General features: G+C 41.8%; 1 protein-coding gene across 1 annotated transcript in view; it reads left to right on the top strand.

The window, feature by feature from the left end:
* The first annotated feature begins 17,105 nt into the window (after positions 1-17,105).
* Positions 17,106-24,950, top strand: part of pamr1b (peptidase domain containing associated with muscle regeneration 1b) — a 42,215-nt gene continuing 34,370 nt past the window's right edge. Inside the window, exon 1 of the mRNA XM_047353543.1 lies at positions 17,106-17,309. Coding sequence (XP_047209499.1) covers positions 17,159-17,309 — 151 coding nt within the window. The 5' untranslated portion in view covers positions 17,106-17,158. The remainder of the gene's footprint in view (positions 17,310-24,950) is intronic.

The following is a 24,950-nucleotide window of genomic DNA, read 5'->3' as shown; positions in this document are numbered from 1 at the left end:
CCTTTGCCTTCAAAACAGCATCAATTCTTCTAGAATTAACCACAGATCTTCTGTGGATGTAGGCTTTATCACATCCTTCTGTCTCTTCATGTAATCCTAGACACACTGTTCAGATCAGGGCTCTCTGGGGGCCATACCATCACTTCTAGTAATTCTTGTTCTTTATGCTGAAGATAGTTCTAAATGACTTTGGCTGTATGTTTGTGTTTGCTCACTTAGCATTTTTTAAATTGATAAAAAACAATAATGATTTATGTTTCTGAAAGCATTCTTTGTTTACAGCATTTTTTCACACCTGCCTAAAACTTTTGCACAGTACTGTATGTATGTATATGTGTGTGTGTGTGTGTGTGTGGGGTGTGTAGGGCCTCCTTTTGCGGCCAATACAGTATTCAGTGCGACAGGCACTGCTTACGGCCACAGCTATGGGCAGCAGCATTGACAATTGTTGTGGAGAATATGTTCCACTTGGACTCTATGTCTCCAACCTCCCCCGGAATCTGGTCAAAACTCTCCCAGAGGTGGGAGTTGAATACATCCCTGCCAAGGGCTCTGCCAGACATTCCCAGCAGACACTCACCATGCGCTTGGGCCTGCCAAGTCTGTCTGTTTTTTGCCTCTTCCAGCGGATCCAACTCACCACCAGGTGGTGATCAGTGGACAGCTCAGCCACTCTCTTCACCCGAGTGTCCAAAACATGCGGCCGAAGGTCTAAAGACACGACAACAAAGTCGATCATCGACCTCCTGCCTAGGGTGTCCTGGTGCCAAGTGCACTGATGAACACCCATGCTTGAACATGTATTCATTATGGACAATCCCTGACTAGCACAAAAGTCCAATAATGAAACACCACTCAGATTCAGATCGGGGAGGCCATTCGTCCCAATCATGCCTCTCCAGTTGTCACTGTTGTTTCCCAACTGGGCATTGAAGTCCCCCAGCAGAATAATGGAGTCCCCGGGAGGGGCACTATGCAGCATCCCCAACAGGGACGCCAAGAAGGACAGGTACTCCGCGCTACCGATCGGCCCGTAGGCCGAAACAACAGTCAAAGACCTGTCCCCAACGCGAAGGTACAGGGATGTGACCCTCTCATCCACTGGGGTAAAACCCAACATGAGACAGCTGAGCTGGGGTGGGCAAACCCACCCCAGCTTTGCTGTCCACCCCGCGGGCCACTCCAAAGTAGAAGAGAGTCCAGCTTCTCTCGGGGAGATGGGTTCTAGTGCCCACGCTGTGCATGGAGGTGAGCCCGACTATTGCTAGTCGATATCTCTCAACCTCCCGCACAAGCTCCTTCCCCCCAGTGAGATGACATTTGCACTGGTCCCTCATGGATCTCCCTGCAGGTGGTGGGTCCACTGAGGGATGGCCTCGCGTCTTTTGTTTGGGCTTGACCCTGTCGGGTCCCGTGAGGAGCAACCTGGCCACCAGGTGCTATCTGAGGTTTACCAAACCTAGGCATGGCACCAGGATGGGACCTTTGCTCCGTCGTACCGGGCGACGTCACGTACCTCAACTGTGTGGCCCTAATGAAGGTGTCTTGAACCGCTCATTGTCTGACCTGTCACTCAGAGCCTGTTTGCCATGAGAGACCCAGGGGCATTTAAGCTCTAGACAACAAAGCCTCTAGGATAATTCGAGCACTCAAATCCCTCCACCACTTTAAGGTGGCGGTTCAAGGAGAGGGAAAATAAAAACTAAAGATTAAATACAAGAAAAAAACTGTCTTCTGCAGAGAAGAGTTATTTTCAGTGTGCAGCACATAAATGAGAGCAGCACATTTGGTGTGCAGTTTGAAATGGTCTTGCCTCATTAAATTTGTAGAACTGCACCTTGTCATATTACCATGGTCCTGGCACAGCTGCCTCTGGCTTTGCTTAAAAAATCTGCTGCTGGCATCTGTCTTTTACCTTAGAAACAGCCAGCCTAATTTCCATCCACCACATCTAATGGAAACAGCAGGTTGTGGTGTGGCTCAGGAAGATGTCAGGGACGGAGAAAAAGCAACTGTGTTTACTCCATGTGTTCGGTAAGCATTGCCGAGGATGGCTTCTTTTATGTTAAAATATGATGGCTTTGTAGTTGCATGTTTTATTTGATCAAATACTTTGAGAGTTGTGAGAATCTATTATCATTACATTTCAGCTAGTATTCATGAGCTGATCTGATATCACTTTTTGAGTGCAATTTTACAGGTCCTTCTCAAAATATTAGCATATTGTGATAAAGTTCATTATTTTCCATAATGTCATGATGAAAATTTAACATTCATATATTTTAGATTCATTGCACACTAACTGAAATATTTCAGGTATTTTATTGTCTTAATACGGATGATTTTGGCATACAGCTCATGAAAACCCAAAATTCCTATCTCACAAAATTAGCATTTCATTAAAAGGGTCTCTAAACGAGCTATGAACCTAATCATCTGAATCAGAGAGTTAACTCTAAACACCTGCAAAAGATTCCTGAGGCCTTTAAAACTCCCAGCCTGGTTCATCACTCAAAACCCCAATCATGGGTAAGACTGCCGACCCGACTGCTGTCCAGAAGGCCACTATTGACACCCTCAAGCAAGAGGGTAAGAAACAGAAATAAATTTCTGAACGAATAGGCTGTTCCCAGAGAGCTGTATCAAGGCACCTCAGTGGGAAGTCTGTGGGAAGGAAAAAGTGTGGCAGAAAACGCTGTACAACGAGAAGAGGTGACCGGACCCTGAGGAAGATTGTGGAGAAGGGCCGATTCCAGACCTTGGGGGACCTGCGGAAGCAGTGGACTGAGTCTGGAGTAGAAACATCCAGAGCCACCGTGCACAGGCGTGTGCAGGAAATGGGCTACAGGTGCCGCATTCCCCAGGTCAAGCCACTTTTGAACCAGAAACAGCGGCAGAAGCGCCTGACCTGGGCTACAGAGAAGCAGCACTGGACTGTTGCTCAGTGGTCCAAAGTACTTTTTTCGGATGTATGAAAGCAAATTCTGCATGTCATTTGGAAATCAAGGTGCCAGAGTCTGGAGGAAGACTGGGGAGAAGGAAATGCCAAAATGCCAGAAGTCCAGTGTCAAGTACCCACAGTCAGTGATGGTCTGGGGTGCCGTGTCAGCTGCTGGTGTTGGTCCACTGTGTTTTATCAAGGGCAGGGTCAATGCAGCTAGCTATCAGGAGATTTTGGAGCACTTCATGCTTCCATCTGCTGAAAAGCTTTATGGAGATGAAGATTTCATTTTTCAGCAGGACCTGGCACCTACTCACACTGCCAAAACCACTGGTAAATGGTTTACTGACCATGGTATCACTGTGCTCAATTGGCCTGCTAACTCTCCTGACCTGAACCCCATAGAGAATCTGTGGGATATTGTGAAGAGAACGTTGAGAGACTCAAGACCCAACACTCTGGATGAGCTAAAGGCCACTATCGAAGCATCCTGGGCCTCCATAAGACCTCAGCAGTGCCACAGGCTGATTGCCTCCATGCCACGCCGCATTGAAGCAGTCATTTCTGCCAAAGGATTCCCGACCAAGTATTGAGTGCATAACTGTACATGATTATTTGAAGGTTGACATTTTTTGTATTAAAAACACTTTTCTTTTATTGGTCGGATGAAATATGCTAATTTTGTGAGATAGGAATTTTGGGTTTTCATGAGCTGTATGCCACAATCATCTGTATTAAGACAATAAAAGACCTGAAATATTTCAGTTAGTGTGCAATGAATCTAAAATATATGAATGTTAAATTTTCATCATGACATTATGGAAAATAATGAACTTTATCACAATATGCTAATATTTTGAGAAGGACCTGTACAAATACACTTTCTAAACCTTTTGCGCTAAACATTGAAAAACAGACCAGATGTTTTCTATTTGCACTTTTTAGGTGATGATGGTCTCTTCATGATACGCTTCCCTTCCACTGCTGCACTCTCTTCATGTGGTTGGTAATGAGATTTACTAATCACTGTAGGCAAGGGGGCCCATTAACTTTGAAAAAATGGTGTGTTGTCAGCCTGGGAGACTGTGCAGTCTATTCGTCATGAGAAAATGTTTTGCACATGTCTAAAAGTCTCTTAACTACTGTAGCATGATTGATAAATGAATAAAAGTCTAGTAGGGGACGAAACACAGACAAGTAACGTCACTTAAATGATTCAACAACATTTTAAAAGTGTAATATGAATGGATTCTGTTAGCTTTCCCTGTTGTTAGGTATGAATTAAAGCTGTAAAGGTGACTTCACAGTAAACACACTGGAGTCAATCATTTGTGAAGTTCTGACAGAAGGAAATGGTTGCAAAAATTATCTTGGATGCAGCTGGACAACAACATAGCAACAGCCATATTTCTTATTTTTTTAAAACCAATTCTGCAAAGCTTGAGAAAGCTTAACACAAACCATTATTACATCCATTAGTGAGAGAAACTATAACCTAGTTTAAGAAGAAAGTCCAAAATAGATGGAAATTTTGCAACATGGATGCGTTTTAGTGACCTGAGTTCAGTTCTCAGTACAGTTAGATGGCCAACGTTTGATTTTAAATTGATAAATACATAAATTTAAATAAGGACAAATATATTAATTTAAATATTTTAAATTATTTTCCAAAATAAATAGACACTTCATTAATAGAACATGACACACAGAGGGAATTTTGTCAGCAAAGTTTTAGAGGTGATTGGAAACTGTCAAGTTTGGTTGTTCGCCAATCACATTAGTGGCTTAGAAAAATGGTAAAGATAAAGAAATGTTGCATGAATGTGAATGTGTTCATCAATGGGAAGACATGGCTTTAAGCAGGGACGTTTTTAGGGTCCCAAAACATTGGGGGCTTTAGCCCAAATCCAAAATATTTAGATTTCAATAAGACAATTTATACGTAATTTAAAATAAAAATAATATAGGACATATTGTACCAGTTCTCTGTCTCGGCTGGTTTTAGACTGAATATAAATGATTATGAATCAAACAAAAAAGGTTTGCAATAATTTTACTTTTTATTTTTGTTAGAAGCTGAATGAAGGTGGAGAACCAGAGTTTAGGCCTGATGAAAAACCATTTTGCTGAAGCAAATAATGACACATTTTGAGGTATTTAGAAATTAACTTAATCTGAATTTTTGCTGATAAAAGTTTTTCTTAAACTCAGAGATGTTTACTATGGGCCAGATAAATGTGCTTCTTTTGTCATCTACGTAAATTACCTTTTTAAACTTTGTAAACATTCTCATCAAAGTGTTGCACTCCTAAGACTCCTAGCAGCTATTTTACCATAAAGGCCTGATTCACACAGTCTCCTCTCAACAGTTGTTCTAGAGATGTGTCTGCTGCTAGAACTGTGTGGCATTGACCTGTTCTCTAATCTGAGCTGCTGTTAACCTGCAATTTCTGAGGCTGGTGACTCAGATGAACTTATTGTCCGCAGCAGAGGTGACTATTGGTCTTCCTTCCCTGGGGCGGTCCTCATGTGAGCCAGTTTCTTTGTAGCACTTGATTGTTTTTGCGACTGCACTTTGGGACACTTTCAAAGTTTTCCCTATTGTTCGGACTGACTGACCTTCATTTCTTAAAGTAATGATGGTCACTCGTTTTTCTGTACTTAGCTGCGTTTTTCTTGCCATAATACAAATTTTAACAGTCTATTCAGTAGGACTATCAGCTGTGTACTGTATCCACCTCCTGCACAACACAATTGATGGTCCCAACCCCATTTATAAGGCTTGAAATCCCACTTATTAAACCTGACAGGCCACACCTGTGAAGTGAAAACCATTTCAGGTGACTACCTCTTGAAGCTCATCAACAGAATGCCGAGAGGTTGTTTTTGAGGTTTCTATTTAAAAGTCTGTAGATGGTGATTTATTGTTCGTCCTGTCCTAATGCAAGCTGCGGGTTTTTATGTCTTTACACCACCTGTGTAAAATCTCCCAGTCCATTAAATCGAACACAGCGATCTCCTTGGCAACCGTTCTGTTTTGGAGGTAAGCGCGCATGCGCTCTTGTGTACTGTATGTGAAATTTCTGGTCACAAGCAGTGTTTTCGAGCTGTACTGTGTTGTAATTCATCAAAATAACATGAAACACAACTAGTTACTCCCTCTTTGCTTTTAACTGGGGTATTTAGCAGCGAGCACAAAGACATTAAACGTAGCAGTGCTCGTTTTAAAGGCTGGCCGTTCACAAAAGCCTCGAGTTCCGAGGAGAGAGAAACAAAGCAAGAGCATTGAGACTCCAGCATAACAGAACAATTCAGAAACTATTTGGAATGAGGGGAAAAAGCTATATTTATGAACAGATTAAGTTGTGTTTTAGACTGCCTATTGGCTGCGGATCTTTGTGTGCTCGTGAATTTTTGCAGCCGTTACTGGTTCTGGATGACGGTTTCATAGCAGACAGCCGTTCTTCCCTCTTCCCCTGTACTGCGTATCGGTGCAGAATCTTTTTGTGGTACGCAGTACCGGACCATACCGGCTCACTTTCACCCCTGCTTATAACTCATTGTCAGGTTAGGTGGAGCGGGACATGGTTATATGGAACACAATTGAAAAAATCTGATTGTTTTTAAATAAAAATGTGAAGTCCAATACCATTTTGTGGCTGCATCTTTTTAATACTTCTAAATTTCTTCTATCAAGAAGTCCGGGGCTATTCAGAAAACATCTGCCCCGGGAAGCTCAGGTCTAACTGTGCGCCTGGCTTTAAACATGAAGAAATTGCAGTCAACTTCAAGCAAAACATGCAATTAAGATTACATTAAGATGGCGCCGCTGATAGCTGCCCCGTTGCTTTGCTCTTTTGTTTTCTGCATTTTTTTGTGGTGCTTTCTGCCACGATTTGGTGTCTCATTCAGCAGAGAACTTCTAAACATCACACAGTTTTCTCTTGGCATTTTGTCACCATCATTTATTGACGTCACCTTAACGGAGATCCTGGGCAACATAGCTGCGGCTCTATGGGCTATACCGCCAGAGACGGCGGAGAGGGAAGAGAGCCGGCATGCTCGTGAAGCTCCGATAGCGGGAACTATGCACACCCCTGCCTTTAATCCCCCTGGCAAATGAGCGTTCCCTGGCCAACAGGACAAACTGCTTCTCCTCACCTCTAAAAACTCCCCGGACTGCACACTTTTGATACCGGGCTTTCAGTTGTTTAGAGCGGACTGCAATGTGGAATTATAAGGGGAAAAAGAGAGGAGGCAGAATCTGCTTCTATATAATCGAAGGTTGTTGCAGAGACATCAAGGTGTTGAAGAAGACATGTAGTCCTGACCTGGAGTCATTTCTCATAAACTCTAAACCATTTTATTCACAAAGGGACTTCTCGTTTGTACTGGTTGGCACTTACACACTACCTCAAGACTTCACCTCAGATGCTAAGAACAATTGGCTGAACTGATAACAGGCGTGTAGAAAAAACATCCAGACTCATCATTGTTCTGGGGATTTTGACAGTGCAAACCTCTCCAATGAACTTCCCAAATTCATACCGCACATTAAGTGCCCCACCAGGGATAAAAATCCTCTGGACTACTGCTATACAACTTTAAAGGATGAATATCATGCTGTCACCAGGGCTGGTTTGGGATTTTCTAGCCAGGCTCTGGTCCACCTTGTCCCAACCTACAGGTAGAAATTAAAAGCTTCCAAACCTGTGGTTCAGACTGTTAAAAAGTAGACTGATGAGTCAAAGCAGATGTTACAAGCCTGCTTTGACTGCACAGATTTGGCTGTTTTTGAAACTTTTAGACCAAGACCTTCTGCACATACAATAACAATAAACCTTAGTTCCGTTTTCATCTGAGGCAGCTGCGCAGGGATAAGGACGAGGCTCACAGGAGCGGGCACTGAGCCCTGTATAAGCAGGCCAAGAAGAAACTGACCAAAAAGATCAAAGCAGCGAAGGGAAGCTACAGTGAGAAGCTAAAGAAAAGCTTCTCACATGGAGATGTTTCTGTTGTTTGAAATGGTTTGAAATACCTGACTGCCTACAGGAGCCATTCCCCCAACCCTGAGCAGAATACTCACCTGGAAAATCAGTTGAATGGCTTCTGTTGCAGGTATTAAAAGCAGCAGTACATTACTCAACCGAACATCCCATTCAGACACAAATTCTTGCCTTACACCAACCACCCCTTCTACCTTCAGACCCCCTGCCTGCACTGAGGATCTCAGAGGAAGATGTAAATAAGCTCTTTCAGCACCTAAAAACAAAGAAGGCCTCAGGACCTGATAATGTCTCCCCATCATGCCTGAGAGCCTGCACCATCTACACCAGCGCCCCCCAGTGGTATGTTCTCTCCCCGCTCCTCCCTCTACACAAATGATTACACCTCAGCTGACCCGTCCATGAAACCCCTGAAGTTTGCAGATGACACTACTGTAATTGGACTGATCCAGGACGGTGATGAATCTGCATACAGACAGGAGGTGGATTGGCTGTGTGGTTTTGGTTCCGGCTGTGGAACACTGGACCAGCTCTATTCCCTCTACAGGGTACTTGAGGGTTCATGGGAGTTTGCCCAACCGGTCCACATGTGTTTTGTGGACCTGGAGAAAGCATTCGACTGTGTCCCTCGTGATGCCCTGTGGGGGGTGCTCCAGGAGTATGGAATCGGGGGCTCTTTACTAGGGGCCATCCGGTCTCTGTACAAGTTTGGCCCAGGGGACGGCCACCGGGAGGAGGCCCAGGGGACGGCCCAGGACACGCTGGAGGGACTATGTCTTTCGGCTGGCCTGGGCACGCCTTGGCCTCCCCCCGGAGGAGCTGGAGGAGGTGTCTGCTGCCGCCCGGTCCCACCCGGTCCCAGATAAAGCGGAAGACTACTTGTATGAGTACAAGTATTCAAGTATTCTTTATTATTGGGGGCAAAGTGTACCGGAGTCAAATCCCTTGTTTGTCTGTACAAACTTCGCAATAAAGCTGATTCTGATTCTAATATGATAAAAATGTCAGTGAGTTTTTGTTTTTAACTCTTGTCTCTTATAATTGTTTATGTCTTCCAGCTGGTGCTTCAGTTTATTTCTTTAGGTTTTATTTCTTACTTGTTCTTGTATTTTGTTTATGGTGTTTTTGAGTTCTGTTTTATGTGTAAGACATTTCCTTAGGTTAGATCGTGTCCTTGTATTTTTGTTTAGTTCCAGTCATGTTTTGATTTCACTCTGCCATTGCAATCAGTCTCATTCAGGACATTTGCTTCATTTAATCTTCATTTCATATACCCCTCTATTGTGTTTACTCCTTGATGGAGTGTCGTTTTTGTCACGCCAAGCCAGGCTATATGTTCTTGTCATGCCTGCTCATGTCTATGCTTACATGTGCTGACTTTAGTTAGTTTTTTGTTAAAATAAACCTTTTTTCTCTTACCATGCTGCCTCTGCCAGCCTGTCAACACTTGGGTCTGCTCCAAGAGCCCTCTTTGACAGATAAAAGCTGAGCATTGATGATATTAGGCTTTAAGTTATTCTGCCATGATCAAACACAACCAAACCTCCTTTTATGTGTTCAAGTTCATTGTTTACATTCTATTATTTTACCTCATCTTGCTAAAATGAGCAGCCTTAATCAATTATGTCAGTGAAAGGTATAAACTGTATCATATTTAGTTCCTCGACAAAAATATTGTTTTTAAATTGAAAATAAAATCGGTCTTATTTGTTCCTAAAGTATCCTAAAATGAGCCTAACTGCAACAAACTCAAAAATCCTGGGTTTTTTTTATGTTGCCAACAGTCTAATTTATTGCCACTCTGAGATCTGGTTTTCTTTTCTGACCTTCTGGCTACACTAGTTGACATTTGTTAATGCAACTTCCTTTTAACCTTTAATCTGACTACATATTGCATTTTGAGTTTGTAAAGAGTGTACTGTTTGATATGCATCTGCTCCCACTGAGGTTGGTCATTACACATTACAGCATATGTTTTTACTTTGATACTGCAGGAAACGTTATATCTACATCTATTTCTGCCAACTAACTTCCCACAACTGATCTCATCGATTGTGTAAAATATAACTAAAATACAATATTTTCTTAGGTCCGCTGTAATTAGTTGGAGGCTAAACACATTTTTTTAATAGTATGAGTCATGTCTGTAAAACAAAATTTTTAATACAACCTTCATTTGCACTTTTTTGTGTGTTCTAAAAGTGATGCATTCATTTTTCCATCCATCCATTTTCTACACAGGCTCTGTACAGGGTCAGGAGGAGTAGTGTGGTTTTCGTCCTGGCCGTGGGACACTGAACCAGCTCTATACCCTCTACAGGGTACTCGAGGGTTCATGGGAGTTTGCCCAACCAGTCCACATGTGTTTTGTGGACCTGGAGAAAGCATTCAACTGTCTCCCTCGTGATGCCCTGTGGGGGGTGCTCCAGGAGTATGGAATCTGTGGCTCTTTACTAGGGGCCATCCAGTCTCTGTACAAGCGGAGCAGGAGTTTGGTTCGCATTGCCGGTGCATGTTGGACTCCGGCAGGGCTGCCCTTTGTCACCGGTCCTGTTCATAACTTTTATGGACAGGATTTCTAGGCGCAGCCAAGGGCCGGAGGGGGTCTGGTTTGGGGACCAGAGGATTTCATCTCTTCTTTTTGCAGATGATGTGGTCCTGCTGGCCCCCTCTAGCCAAGACCTACAGCATGCACTGGGGCGGTTCGCAGCCGAGTGTGAAGCGGCTGGGATGAAGATCAGCTCCTCCAAGTCCAAGGCAATGGTTCTCGACTGGAAAAGGGTGGCTTGTCCTCTTCAGGTTGGAGGGGAGTTCCTGCCTCAAGTGGAGGAGTTTAAGTATCTCGGGGTCTTGTTCACGAGTGAGGGAAGATTGGAGCGGGAGATCGACAGATGGATCGGTGCGGCTGCCACAGTAATGGGGGCACTGTGCCGGTCCGTTGTGGTGAAGAGAGAGCTGAGCCAAAAAGCGAAGCTCTCGATTTACCGGTCGGCCTACGTTCCTACCCTCACCTATGGCCATGAACTTTGGGTCATGACCGAAAGAACGAGATCCCGGATACAAGCGGCTGAAATGAGCTTCCTCCGTAGGGTGGCCAGGCACTCCCTTAGAGATAGGGTGAGGAGCTCGGCCATCCGGGAGGGGCTCGGAGTAGAGCCACTGCTTCTCCACATCGAGAGGAGCCAGTTGAGGTGGCTCGGGCATCTATACCGGATGCCTCCTGGACGCCTTCCTCGGGAGGTGTTCAAGGCACGTCCCACCGGGAGGAGGCCCAGGGGACGGCCCAGGACACGCAGGAGGGACTATGTCTCTCGGCTGGCCTGGGAACGCCTTGGGCTCCCCCCGGAGGAGCTGGAAGAGGTGTGTGGGGAGAGGGACGGCTGGGCGTCTCTGCTGAGTCTGCTGCCCCTGCGACCCGGTCCCGGATAAAGCGGAAGACGACGAGTACGAACTGATCTCATCGATTGTGTAAAATATAACTGAAATACAATATTTAGTACAATATTAAGTCCGCTGTAATTAGTTGGAGGCTAAACACATTTTTTTAATAGTATGAGTCATGTCTGTAAAACAAAATGTTTAATATAACCTTCATTTGCACTTTTTTGTGTGTTCTAAAAGTGATGCATTCCTTTTTCCATCCATCCATTTTCTACACAGGCTCTGTACAGGGTCATGGGGGAGCTGGTGCCTATTTCTAGTAGTCTACACGCGCGAGACGGGGTGCACCCTGGACAGATCACCAGTCCATCAAAGGGCAACATACAGGGCAAAAAACCATGCACACACCCATTCACAGCTAAAGGCAATTTAGAGAGACCAAGTCACCTAACAATCATGTTTTTGGACTGTGGGAGGAAGCTGGAGTACCCGGAGAGAACCCACGCATGCACAGGGAGAACATGGAAACTCGAAGCAGAAAGACCCCTGGCTGGGAGTTAAACCCAGGATCTTCTTGTCACAAGGCAACAGTGCTAACCACTGTGCCACTGTGCAGCCTGCATTCATTTATCATGTGGGAAATTAATTTGCTCATTTTAGTGACTGCACTGTTAAAAAGTTGGATAAGCAAAGTAAGCAACTGTCTTTAAACATTAAAGACAGTGTGTAGCAGTTAGAATTTAATGTTGCAACAAAGTTTTAAACTCAGTGTAACATGCCAGTAACTTTTTACCTCACAGTGTTACAATAAGAATCCCTCCTAACTTTAGTTTGGTGGAAAACCTCCTGTCAACACGACTTTCTCTTTGATAGGTGTATATGCATATCATTTTTAACAACTGACAAAGCTCTGGTTTTCAAAATGCTTCACCTGAAATACCTAGGAGCTAAAACAGCAAAAACACTTTATTGAAGTGGTGAAAATTAAGGAAAATTCTCTGTAGCATGTGCATTATAATAAGTGGCATATTTTATTATGTTTCTGTGTCCATATTGATTTTGCTTTGTGCATTATGTAAAGAGCCTGACATGTATTATAACCCCTGTTTTTATTCAGGGAAAGAAAGTATACAAGAGGTCAATGGTTGGAATTTTGGTGTCTATGTAAAATGTGGTTATGGAGTTCTATTAGGAGTTGTGGTGCTCTAAGTCACAAAACTTGTCATGAGATTAAACTTAATTTTCAGGTATTTTAAGTATATATTTCCAAACACCTTCTAGCTCTATTTAAATCGTTTTTAACTAGGTTTAAGTAATAATAAAAAAACCTAAATAAATAAATATTTATTTGTTTAAATAATAAATCTATGAACATACTGACATAATGACTGAAATGAAAGCATACATGTCAGGCCCAAAGATTTGCATAGTTCAGTCTCAGCTAAGACCTCTAAAACAATCTCCTAAATTTACAACTGTTTGTATAAAGTTAAATGCTATGTTTCAATGTTCCTTTACAACACATCTTTGTGTCTGTACATTGGTGTGGAATTAAACTACTTTGGTAATAAAGTTCAATTCAACTAACACTATATTGCCAAAAGTATTTGACCACCAATCGAAATCCCTAAATTCAGGTGTTCTAATCACTTACCTGGCCACATGTGTATAAAATTCAACACTTAGACATGCAGTCTGTTTCTAAAAACCTTAAGTAAGGTACTGTGATAAGATGCCACCTGTGCAATAAGGTCAGTTAGGAAAATAAGGCACACACTGTGCAGAGATAATTAACTTTCTGTAGAGTCAAGAGCTACAGACCTAGAAACCTCATGTGGCCTTCAGATTAGCTCAAAACAGTGCAGGGAAAGCTTCATGCAATAGGTTTCCATGGCCAATCAGCTTCAGCCAAGCCTTACATCACCAGATGCAATGCAAAGGTATATGCAGTGGTATAAAATACTTCGCAACTGAACCTTAAAGTAGTAGAGATATGTCTCTGGGGGCTGACGAATCATGTTTTTCTGTCTGTCAATCTATTGCGTGAGTTTGGGTTTGAGGGTTGCCAGGACAACAGGTCTTGCCTGACTGCATTGTGTCAAGTTCAAAGCTTGGTTCAGAGGAAAATTAAGAAAATATTCAGTTATGGTGAATTGAAAGTACACCCTGTTTCACTTCTAGGGGTTTACACACCAGGACATAGCAAAAACAATCAGGTGTTCACCAGATTATACATGTATTTAAATCTAAGTGTACAAAAACACGTGACAGATTCCAAACTGCATTGTGTTTTACATATGAAAAATGCCAAAACTGAGATGCTGTGTGATTGTTCATACAATTTAAGAGGGAAAACACTGCTGTGGTTAACTGTTGATCAAAAGATGTAATAAGTAAAAAGAAGAGGTCTTGCAGATTGATGGTCTGGAGCATGTTGTGTGTTAACATCAAACCAAGAGGGGAAGACATCAGTGGTGACCTTAGATACAGCATTTGCTACTGCCCTTCAATGTAGTAGGGGTTACAAGGTCATATACAAAGCCGTCATTCCACTGTAGGAAAGATAATTCACAAATGGAAATTTGTGGAGATTATTGGCCATGATGTTTGTCATGTTTAGTGTTAAGGAAACAGTATTTCAGCAAGAACACCTGATATCAACCGTCAGGAATCTTGGTGAAGGGGTGATTATTTGATTGTTTTGAAGCCACAGAACCCTGGACACTTTGCAGACCATGCACTCTTTGCGTTTATACATTTTCTTATTGCTTTTAACAACATACATACAGTACAGTATTGCATTGGTCTCACTGTTTTTGGAAACTTCTGAGGACATCTGATTATCATGCCCTGGGTCATTTAATCTGTCTTCCAGAGTACCTTTTACAAGCAGCTTGAAATCTTGGTGTGCTAAGAACAAAAGATGACATAATTCTCATAATGCATCCAGATAAAATAACACTCCCTGAAGACCGTACAAAATAACAACCAGTAAAGACAAAAGAGAGTTTTTTTTTTACTAGTCAAAGCCAGATGGGATAAATCTGTTATGATTTGTTTGTGTTTTTGGGTTTTGTTGGTCTTATTTCACAGTTGAAGTTTTGAATCATGTTTCTGTTTATTTTTCTGGTCATGTTTTTGTTCATGTTTTGCCAATTTGGTTTTTGGATTTGGTTATGCTTTCGTTTCATGTTTTGTAGTTATGTTCCTATTAGTTTGTATTCTTGAATTCCTGTTTTGCTCTGTCACGTTTGTTCTCTCCTGTCAATTAAGTTTATTCGGTTCACCTGCACCTATTGTCATGGTATGACATACTTGGACTTGTTTTGTGTTTTTGTATTAACCGTTCTCAGGTCTATGGTTTCCTTTATTGTTAATTAGTTCTACCTGTCCCTTATGCCTCCATGTCTCCTTGCCACACCTGTTCTTAGTTCCTGTGATTACCTGCCTTTGTTTTCTCCCTGTATATTAGTTGGTCTGTGTTCTTTGTTCCCCGCTGGTTCCTCCGTCACTATTCCTCGTTCACTACCCTTGATTATGCTCAGTTTTGCTATGTTACAGAACTATGTACACATGTAAGTTTTTGGCTCAACTCATGTTTGTACTTGTTGGATTATGTTACGTTTTGAAGACCTTTAATTAAAGAAAAGTCTTCCTCTCCTCATGCGGTTGCCAAGCTCTTATCTGCACTTTGGTCCGATCCAAACCAAGAACGTGATACCTAGTTAATCTGTCTCCTTGCTTTACCTGGTTCACACTCCATATATACACCTCCGTTCTGTTTATTCCTTACGGAAACATTTTTCAGATCTTGCTCATGTTTTGTTTTTCGGGTCATGCCATGTCTGTCTTGCCACCCAATTTATTGTTTTGTTCCTGCCTCTTCTGAGAGTAAGTTTTTGTTTTTTAGTCATTAAATCCTTATCACTTACCATCATGCTGCCTGCTAGTCGGCATTCTGGGTTCCTCCGTTGCTCAAGTCCTAACAAAATCATCTTTGCACTCCTTTTTTGGTAGCATGGTCAGAGGAAAGTTGTGATCTGTGAAATTTGTATATAAAAGCAGATAATATCAATTTGAAAATGAGTCAAACCACTTCCCTAAACACCAGTTAAACCACTTCTCTTTTGTTTTATAGACACTTCCTGTCTATAAAACAATATTCCAAGGTTCGGAAAATGGAAAGAGAATGCTACAACACAAATGGCCATCTGCTCAACTGACAAGCTGGGCAAGGAGAGCATTAATCAGTGAAGCAAAGAAGAGGCCCATGGTAACTCTGGGGGAGCTGTAGGAAAATCTGTTGACAGGACAAACATTATTCCTGCCCTTTACAAATCTAATCTGTATGAAAGATTGGCAAGAGGAAAGCCGTTGTTGAAAGAAAGCCTTAACAAGTCCAATTTCATGTGCGATGTAGGGCTCACAGCAAACAGTGTCTTGCATTAATTATTGAAGCCACGTGAACCTTTCCACATTTTGCCACATTACAACCACAAACGTCAGTTTATTCTAATAAGATTTTATGTGATAGACCAAGAAAAAATATTATACAAGTATCATACAAGTTTCATACAAGCCATGTAGATGGCACTTCAAACATCTGGAAGATGTCCTCTGGTCACATGAGAACAAAATTAAAGCTTTTAGACAATATGTACACGTCTATGTGAGGTGGAAAACGAACACTGCACATTACCCAGAACACATACCAATTAAAAAACATTCATCATGCTATGGGGATGCTTTTATTCAGCAGTGACACTAACACTGGTCAGAGATGATAGAAAGAGCTGATTACAAGCTCTGTAAGAAGCCCCTGGAAGAAAACCTAAGCATTTTGCATGGCTCTGCTGGGACAATCCATTAGCTCTAAATCAAAACCTTTTATCTCCTTTAGCGTCACAGGTAACATTCTGACTAACCTTTTAACAGAACATCACTGTAAAAAATCAGAACTATTGTAGATGGACTTAAAAATAACTGCAGAAGATTGTTAAACAACTAGAGCTCCTAATGATGAACAAAATTCTACCTACAAATAAATAACATACTTGCTCTATTGTGTTCATAGTCTAGTTGTTAAATATTTTCAGCAACTTGCATTGTACATACTTTTTTAAGTATCGTTACAAATTTACAGCTGAAGTCAGCAGTCAAGTGCCTTAAAACCTTTTTATAGCTTGTTTTTCCATAACCGCAGTTTTACACAGTTTCCAGTCGGTTTCAGTGTCCTGTAGCTCATGTTTTCATCATGAGACATTGGAGGAGTGGCTCTGAAACACAGTGGGTGTGCTATTCACTTAATCTCAAATTAATTACTTGTCTTTATTCTATTGTAAAACGCTTACTGCTTTCTGAGACTAAATACAGCTGCTGCGCTTGCACTTATGTGAACTTGAACAACATTTGACCTCTGGATTTTTAGTCATGATTTATCCAGTGACAGAGGCATAAATTATGTTACCACATAATTGATTATGATTAAGGCGATGTGTGTGGGATGCACACTGGCTTTAATACATTTTTTCCCACTCTGAGTGTGTTTGTGAGTTAAGCATAAAACACTGACGCTTGCTTTCATTCATCAGCAATGACGTGTTTGACTGAGGTGAGAGGAGTTTTTTTTGGGAGACCACTGCCAGTGGAACTCCTTTGCAAGGCTGGGCTGTAACCTGAACCCCAGGAGCTGTAAGAGAGGGAGAAACCAAGGGAGAAAGACACTGGGTAAGAAAGAAGGAAATGAAGGGAGGGGGAGGGAGGGGATGAAAGGCAACGAGAGAGTAATGTCAGCTGAGTTTAGAAAGTAAACAGAGGCCCAGACTGCAGAATGCTGTCTGCAGGACAACAGCTGGGGGAAACCCACGGGAGCACTCGGACAAACCGATGGACCAACACCTTTATGTCCAGAGGAGAGGGCTGGCTCCTCTCTGTCTCCCTTATTTTCATCTCTTTACCCTTGGGGACAGCGTGGCCTTATGGTAAGAGCTGTGCTGTGACTTTACCTTCACTGCACTTGTTTGTCTTCCTCTTCCTATCTTAGAGTTTGTTTCTTTGTTCTCAATAACCCAGAGTCTGTGCTCTTTCCATTCCCTCTCCTCTTGTCAGTCTTAGCACTCTAGGCAACAACTGTAACAGAATCAAAGAGATGTAGAGTCTATTTTATTGCTGTTTTTGGAAAAAAAAAGACAAGTCATTGAAATTCCTTGACTTTACATCCCTTAGCATAAAACAAGGTTTGTCCTGTGAAGTCTTGTTGAAGATGAATACTCTGTGATGTTCATCTTTTCAGTTTTGTTCGAGAGAATAAGTGGGAATGTTTTTGTTTTGGAAGAATCTCCAACAAGGCAAAAGTTGGATGCCGTCATGCATTCCTTTAGGTGAACTGAGGCACTTGGAGTCCTAATGAGCCTGCTGAAGCTTGGCACACTTTCTCTTTTGTTTAAGAGCCCCTCTTTGAATGTTCAAGCGTTTTGTGAGAGGGGTTGACTCTACCTGTTTACCATGACTGCTTGAACCTCTGGAAGACAGGAGTCACGTTGGAGTCAATTACTCTTGCTAATGTGTACGCCATAAACCGTGTCTAAGACTCTTAACCAAACCTCTGCCCTTTGGTCTGTTCAGTAAAACTTTACATACAACTTGTAATATTGGTGAATGTGGTATATGGGTGAGCAGCATGCGTTGAGAGAGTTGCCTGCGGCAGATTTAACTACTTATGTTGTTGTCAGCTGGGTCACTCACTGCATGTCTTGTTTCATAATCAGCTGATGATGGAACTTCTATTGCGCAACATAAAGCATGTTTTCCTTTTAAAAGGGGGAAAAAAACCCTTCTTTGAGGGATGTTTACACATGTGTTTCTGCTTGCGTTTACGGCAGTTCGGTAATGTTTTGGTGGCCCTCTCTGGCTTTTTAATGTGAGTAAAACTTCCTGTTTAGGATCCCCTGTCCTCTGCCTCCTGTCGCTTTGACAAGCAGAGGGGTGTTTAACTAAAGCCCACACAGAATAGTTCCTAGGCAGTGCACAGCAGGGAAACAAAGACTCATGTTCACAGATGTAAGAAATATAGTTGAAAACAGATGTTTAGATACAATGTATAAAAAGAAAAGAAAACGTTTTGGTTTTTAAAATCAAACCAAAAGTATTCTGGTTCAGTTCAGTAAGGATTAATAAAAAAATTTAACTTGCTAAATGACAGAATAATTAAGAGACAGAATTACTTTAATCAAATTAGTAGTTTAGTATACCAAATACTTCCTTAGTATTTGGTAGAACTGCTTTTTAAACAGAGGGCATGTTCCTACTACAGAAGGATCACACTCCTCAGCCTCCTTGGCTTGCCCTCTCCAGGTTGGAGGGAAGTTCCTGCTTCAAGTGGAGGAGTTTAAGTATCTTGGGGTCTTGTTCACAAGTGATGGGAGAATTAAGCTGGAGATCAATAGACAGATTGGTGTGGCCACCGCAGTAATGGGGACGCTATGCTGGTCTGTTGTGGTGAAGAGAGAGCTGAGCCAAAAAGCAAAGTTCTCGATTTACTGGTCGGTCTACGTTCCTTCCCTCACCAATGGGCATTAACTTTGGGTCATGACAAAAAGAACAAGATCCCGGATACAAGCGGCTGAAATGATCTTCCTCCACAGGGTGGCCGTCACTCCCTTAGAGATAGGGTGAGGAGCTCAGCCATCCTGGAGGAGCTCGGAGTAGAGCCGCTGCTCCTCCACTTCGAGATGAGTCAGTTGAGGTGGCTGGGGCATCTGTTTCGAATGCCACATGGACGTCTTCTTTGGGAGGTGTTCCAGGCACGTCTCACCGGGAGGAGGTCCAGGGGCGTTCCCCAGAAGATAAGGAGGAGGTGTCTGGGGAGTAGGTAGTCTGAGCGTCTTTGTTTAGTCTGCTGCCCCCCGCAACCCGGTCCCGGATAAGCACAAGAAAATGACAAGTGCTTTTTGACCTGCATTATTGTGTCAACTGAATCTGTAGAAAGTACACAAAAACAAAAAAAAAAAAGACAGGGAACATTCAGTCTGTTAAAATGTCACGAAAAATGGCTTTTTATACAGTGTATGCAAATATCTGTTTTCTACTGTATTTTTTAAATAGTTTTTAAGATTTCTTTTTTTTTGTGGCACTAGTGGCCTTTATTTTTCCCAGAGTTTTTGGACAGTAGTTAGACTGGAAATGGGGCAGAGAGAGAGGGGAAGACATGTGGAAAATGTCGCTGGTAGTGGGACTCAAACCCAGGACTGCCGTGTAAAGGACTAAAGCCTCTTGTAGATGGGTCTCTCGGTTAAACTCCTACACCACCTGCGCCGCGCCCTTCTACTGTATATTTAAACAAAGAGAATATATTGACAAAGACGTGTAGCTGTATAATCTACAATGTGGCCTCTTATTTATTTGGAGGAGTAGAATTTCATGTTAGACTCATACTTTAATGCTTAAAGTCAGATTATTTAACATATAAGCATTCTATCACAATGTTTATCCACACAGAAGAATAAGGTGGAAAGACATTTAATTCTGTTTGTGGTTTTCGCTTTGAGGAAACTAATTTAAATCAATCTACTTTCTACAATCAGATCAGTACTTTGGAATATCTTCAGACAAACAATGACCGCTGTGCTGCCCTGGGATTTTTCCTCTTGCATGACAATTAAATCACTCTGACCTCAAAATACCAGACAGCTGTTGTGGGCAGTAGGAAAAAGAAACTGTATACTCCCATACAACGCATGCCTACACTCTGCCTCCTCTCACAGCAGCTGTATAAAGTAATTTTTCCATGATACATTACTGTGAAATAAGCTTTATTTTGTCAGGAGGAAAGTATTTATTTGGTTGCATATAAATACTGCTACTTGTCATTTAAAGCAGGAAACGTCTTTAGACGAAAATGTTTATTTAACTATGGCAACACAAGAATATAACTGAACTAGTGGTAAGATTGGTTGTTCACTAAATCATATGTGGTAACCAACTAATGTGGTCAAGTGCAAAAGCTATGCATAAAATGAAAAATGTTTGAATGGATCCAGATGGGTCCAAATTTAACAGAACCCATCTGCCAGCTGTTTAACAGCTAATCATCACAAGTCATTTTAAATGCATTCTTTGTCCTATCACATTAGCAGTGTAAAACTGTGGAAACAGTTAAAATGTTACTGCCAAGGTTTGTAAATATAAAAATATTAAGAAGAAAACAAACTTCTACTCGTGAAAAAGGTAAAAAAAAACAAATGATTGCTCATGCCTACCCTCTGGTTTAGACATTAATAAAATCTCAACATCCCTTCTTTCCATGTATACATAAAGCAATAAGCAAATAGCCAGATGATGTTGCAACCACAATAAACTTTAGAATGAAATTATCTATTATATATTCAATATCTATGGATTCTCACAAGATGGCGATGAGTCGAGTATAAAAATGTGATCTTCCTGGTGCTAATATTTGCAATTAGCGGTTTTAGCTTACAAAGGAAAGGTTTAAACCAGTCATTAAAGCAAAGTTTGTTGTAACTTTAAAACACAACTCAGAACAAATTATCTAGCCTCTTGGCTCAGAGGCCTGTTCCCTTTAGCTCAGTGCGTACTGTGCTAGCACTAAAATGGTTTTAGCTTATAGCACCACACACAAAGCAAACATGATATAAACAATATGTAGGTTATTTTACCCTAGACTCATTTTCTCTGGCTAGACACCACCTCTTATGTGAACTGTTCTCATGAACAGGAGTGAAGAAGATCAGAAGAGCATTAAGTTGTGTGGCGAGGTCAAACAAAGAAGACTCCTCTCAGTAGCAGCTTGGGGAAGCTTCTGCTCGGAAAGCAGGCCATAGGGAAAACCGCTTGGATTAGATACTGTCTCTTCTGGGGTTAATCTCTGGCTTAGATTCATTTTCGGGAGAAGCACAGAATGAAGTTCTAAGGCAGCTTGTCTTAATTGCACATATGAATTGCTGGATGCCCATACAGCAGATCATAACTTAACTTTTGGTTGTGCTTCCATCGACGGATACTCCAACATCAGATTGTAGTCAACTTTGAAGCAGATTCTTACTTGCCAGCATGTTTCAAAGACATTCAGGTGGTCTTGCGCTACCTCCTCAATCTGTCAGCTGTGCTGTTGAAGGTAAAAGTCTCTCCATTTGTGTACAGTTCAGTCCATGTTTCATTCCATTGCTGGGGCACAACAATATTCAAAGCCCTTCAACTTTTGTTGCAAAATTTTCATTTCAGAACCACAAAATTCAAAGTATTTAGTTCAAATCTTATTTGATAGACCAACACAAAATTTATGTATGTATATGTGGTGTGCAAATGTTGCAGCCTCTTTGAGTCAATACTTGCTCAACAACTTTAGGCTGCAAATATTTTCCTCTATGTCTCCATCAGATTTGCTCATCCATAGGCTGTAATTTTTAGGAAAATAGCAAACCTGGACATTTTTCAGTGGCTTTCTACTTAATGTCAAATCTGTAAAGTGCACAACTATACTGATACAGATACAGGGGAACAAACAGATACTCTCACCTGAGCTGTGGTTTATTTGCAGCTCCTGCAGATGTAAAATTGGTTTCTTGGCTGCTTCTCTATCAAATGCTGTCCTTGCCTGGCCTGTCAGTTTGACATTTCTAGTCATTCTGACCACTCAAAGTACTTTACATCAGAGCCACATTTATCAAATTGCACTCACAAATGCACACACATTCATTTTCAAATTCATGCATTGATATGCAGATTGGTAGGCAACTTGAGATTAAGTGCCTTGCCCAGGGGCACTATGACATATGGCAGGAGGACTTGTGGAGGGCATGTAAAATCAAACCCACAACTTTTGGAATTGCAAGATGACTACTCCTCCCACTGAGTGCCAGTCACTTTTCTTAGGATGGCAATTTAGAGACTGCTTTGGCTTTTTATCTAACACTCTGATCACAACTGGATGTTAATCCGAACAGAAAGAAGATTCTCTTGGGACATAATAATGGCTGAGCAAGACAAGTCCTGCCTTTGGGTTTCATTCTCACTTTCAGCTCACTTTCATTGGACGTCTAAAAGATTTATTTGGTGCGCTCATTTAGTGCAGATGTGGCCTCCTTAACTCAGTCATGAGGTCAAGTTCATCGTCTGTTACACATTTTAAATGTGTAATAATAGGTTTATATTTATATTTACACACAACATAATGAGCAATGTCTTTAAAGTGTTTGGTGTGAGTCTCTTCAGAGGGTTGGAGGACCAACACCCCAATGAGGCAAAGCAGATGTTCAAAGTAATCCACATTGGGATCCACATTGATGGTTGTAAAGAAGAAGCCTAAAATCCAGAGCTGGTTCAAGATTACATGAGGCTGAAAGCAGAATTTGATTTACAGGCCCACTTCCTGTCCATTGCGGCCAGCTAATATACTCTCTGCAGGCATCCTTGTGCAACTTAAAGTTTTGTAACTGGGTTAACCATAAAATTGTTAACTATGAGATTCCTATATATGATTACAATTAGAGCAGTCTAGATTTTAAATTTAAAGCTCTAAAAAAATAAAGCTCTTTATATTTTGACATTTAGAAACCTTCGAAAAATGTCAAAGGACAGGATTATTTCTGATTAATATAATGTTTGCGGTCTATATGTGACAAGTGAAACAATCTTCAGGGCCCCCTGCTAGCCTGTGGATCCTCACCAGAGGTTTAAGTACGTTATACCTTGGGCAAGCCTTGCCAAAATCACAGCATTTTCTTTGCTTTTAACTAGATATCAACAGTCTTTTTATTTAGATGGACTCCTGGCATAGATACAGAGCAGTGAATTGAAATGCTCCGTTTTCGGAATGGAACAAGCAGACACTTCTTACATAAGAGAAGATGAACATCCCCCACAAAAATGCGCACACTTAGACAAGTTTGTCTTTTTTCCACTGAATGTTTTCTTTCTAAGCTTAAATGGTGTTTCATTCCTCAGTGTTTCCATCTTATATAATTTATCTACCCATAACTACAAGACAGCTGATAAGAACTACTGAGACACAAACTACAGGGGTTGGACAATGAAACTGAAACACCTGGTTTTAGACCACAATAATTTATTAGTATGGTCTAGGACCTCCTTTTGTGGCCAATACAGCATCAATTCGTCTTGAGAATGACATATACAAGTCATGCACAGTGGTCAGAGGGATTTTAAGTCATTCTTCTTGCAGGATAGCAGCCAGGTCACTATGTCATACTGGTGGAGGAAAACGTTTCCTGACTCGCTCCTCCAAAACACCCCAAAGTGGCTCAATAATATTTAGATCTGGTGACTGTGCAGGCCATGGGAGATGTTCAACTTCACTTTCATGTTCATCAAACTGATCTTTCACTAGTCTTGCTGTGTGTATTGGTGGATTGTCATCCTGATACATGGCACCACCTTCAGGATACAATGTTTGAACCATTGGAAGCACATGGTCCTCAAGAATGGTTCGGTAGTCCTTGGCAGTGACGCCCCCATCTAGCACAAGTATTTGGGCCAAGGGAATGCCATGATATGGCAGCCCAAACCATCACTGATCCACCCCCATGCTTCACTCTGGGCATGCAACAGTCTGCGTGGTACGCTTCGTTGGGGCTTCTCCACACCGTAACTCTCCCAGATGTGGGGAAAACAGTAAAGGTGGACTCATCAGAGAACAATACATGTTTCACATTGTCCACATTCCAAGATTTGTGCTCCTTGCACCATTGAAACCGACGTTTGGCATTGGCATGAGTGACCAAAGGTTTGGCTATAGCAGCCCGGCCGTGTATATTGACCTTGTGGAGCTCCCGACGGACAGTTCTGGTGGAAACAGGAGAGTTGAGGCGCACATTTAATTCTGCCGTGATTTGGGCAGCCGTGGTTTTATGTTTTTTGGATACAATCCGGGTTAGCACCCGAACATCCCTTTCAGACAGCTTCCTCTTGCGTCCACAGTTAATCCTTTTGGATGTGGTTCGTCCTTCTTGGTGGTATGCTGACATTACCCTGGATACCGTGGCTCTTGATACATCACAAAGACTTGTTGTCTTGGTCACAGATGCGCCAGCAAGACGTGCACCAACAATTTGTCCTCTTTTGAACTCTGGTATGTCACCCATAATGTTGTGTGCATTTCAATATTTTGAGCAAAACTGTGCTCTTACCCTGCTAATTGAACCTTCACACTCTGCTCTTACTGGTGCAATGTGCAATCAATGAAGACTGGCTACCAGGCTGGTCCAATTTAGCCATGAAACCTCCCACACTAAAATGACAGGTGTTTCAGTTTCATTGTCCAACCCCTGTATATTGAAAGGTGAATTTCTTTATAGCTAGGGCACTTCTCTGTGGTGGCCTAGCACTGTGGTTGTCAACACCTCTAGTTTGTGATTAAATACACATTAGCTGGGAGCACATTGTAAAACCACAGTCTTGAGTTGAATTATAGGGTGATCTATTATATGGGATTATAGGGTTGATTATAGGGTTAATTTGTTCACAAATATTATTTTTATTATTATGATTTTTGCCGTGTCTGAAATTATTATAAATGCTTTTGGGAAGTGAACCTGAAAACAACATCAATGAAAAATGAAAGTTGAATGTAAAAGAGTTTTCTT

This window comes from Girardinichthys multiradiatus, chromosome 2 (genome assembly GCF_021462225.1).
Source record: "Girardinichthys multiradiatus isolate DD_20200921_A chromosome 2, DD_fGirMul_XY1, whole genome shotgun sequence".
Classification (NCBI taxonomy): domain Eukaryota; kingdom Metazoa; phylum Chordata; class Actinopteri; order Cyprinodontiformes; family Goodeidae; genus Girardinichthys; species Girardinichthys multiradiatus.
Note: the sequence above shows the minus strand (reverse complement) of the source record. Positions and strands in the feature narration are given on the sequence as shown.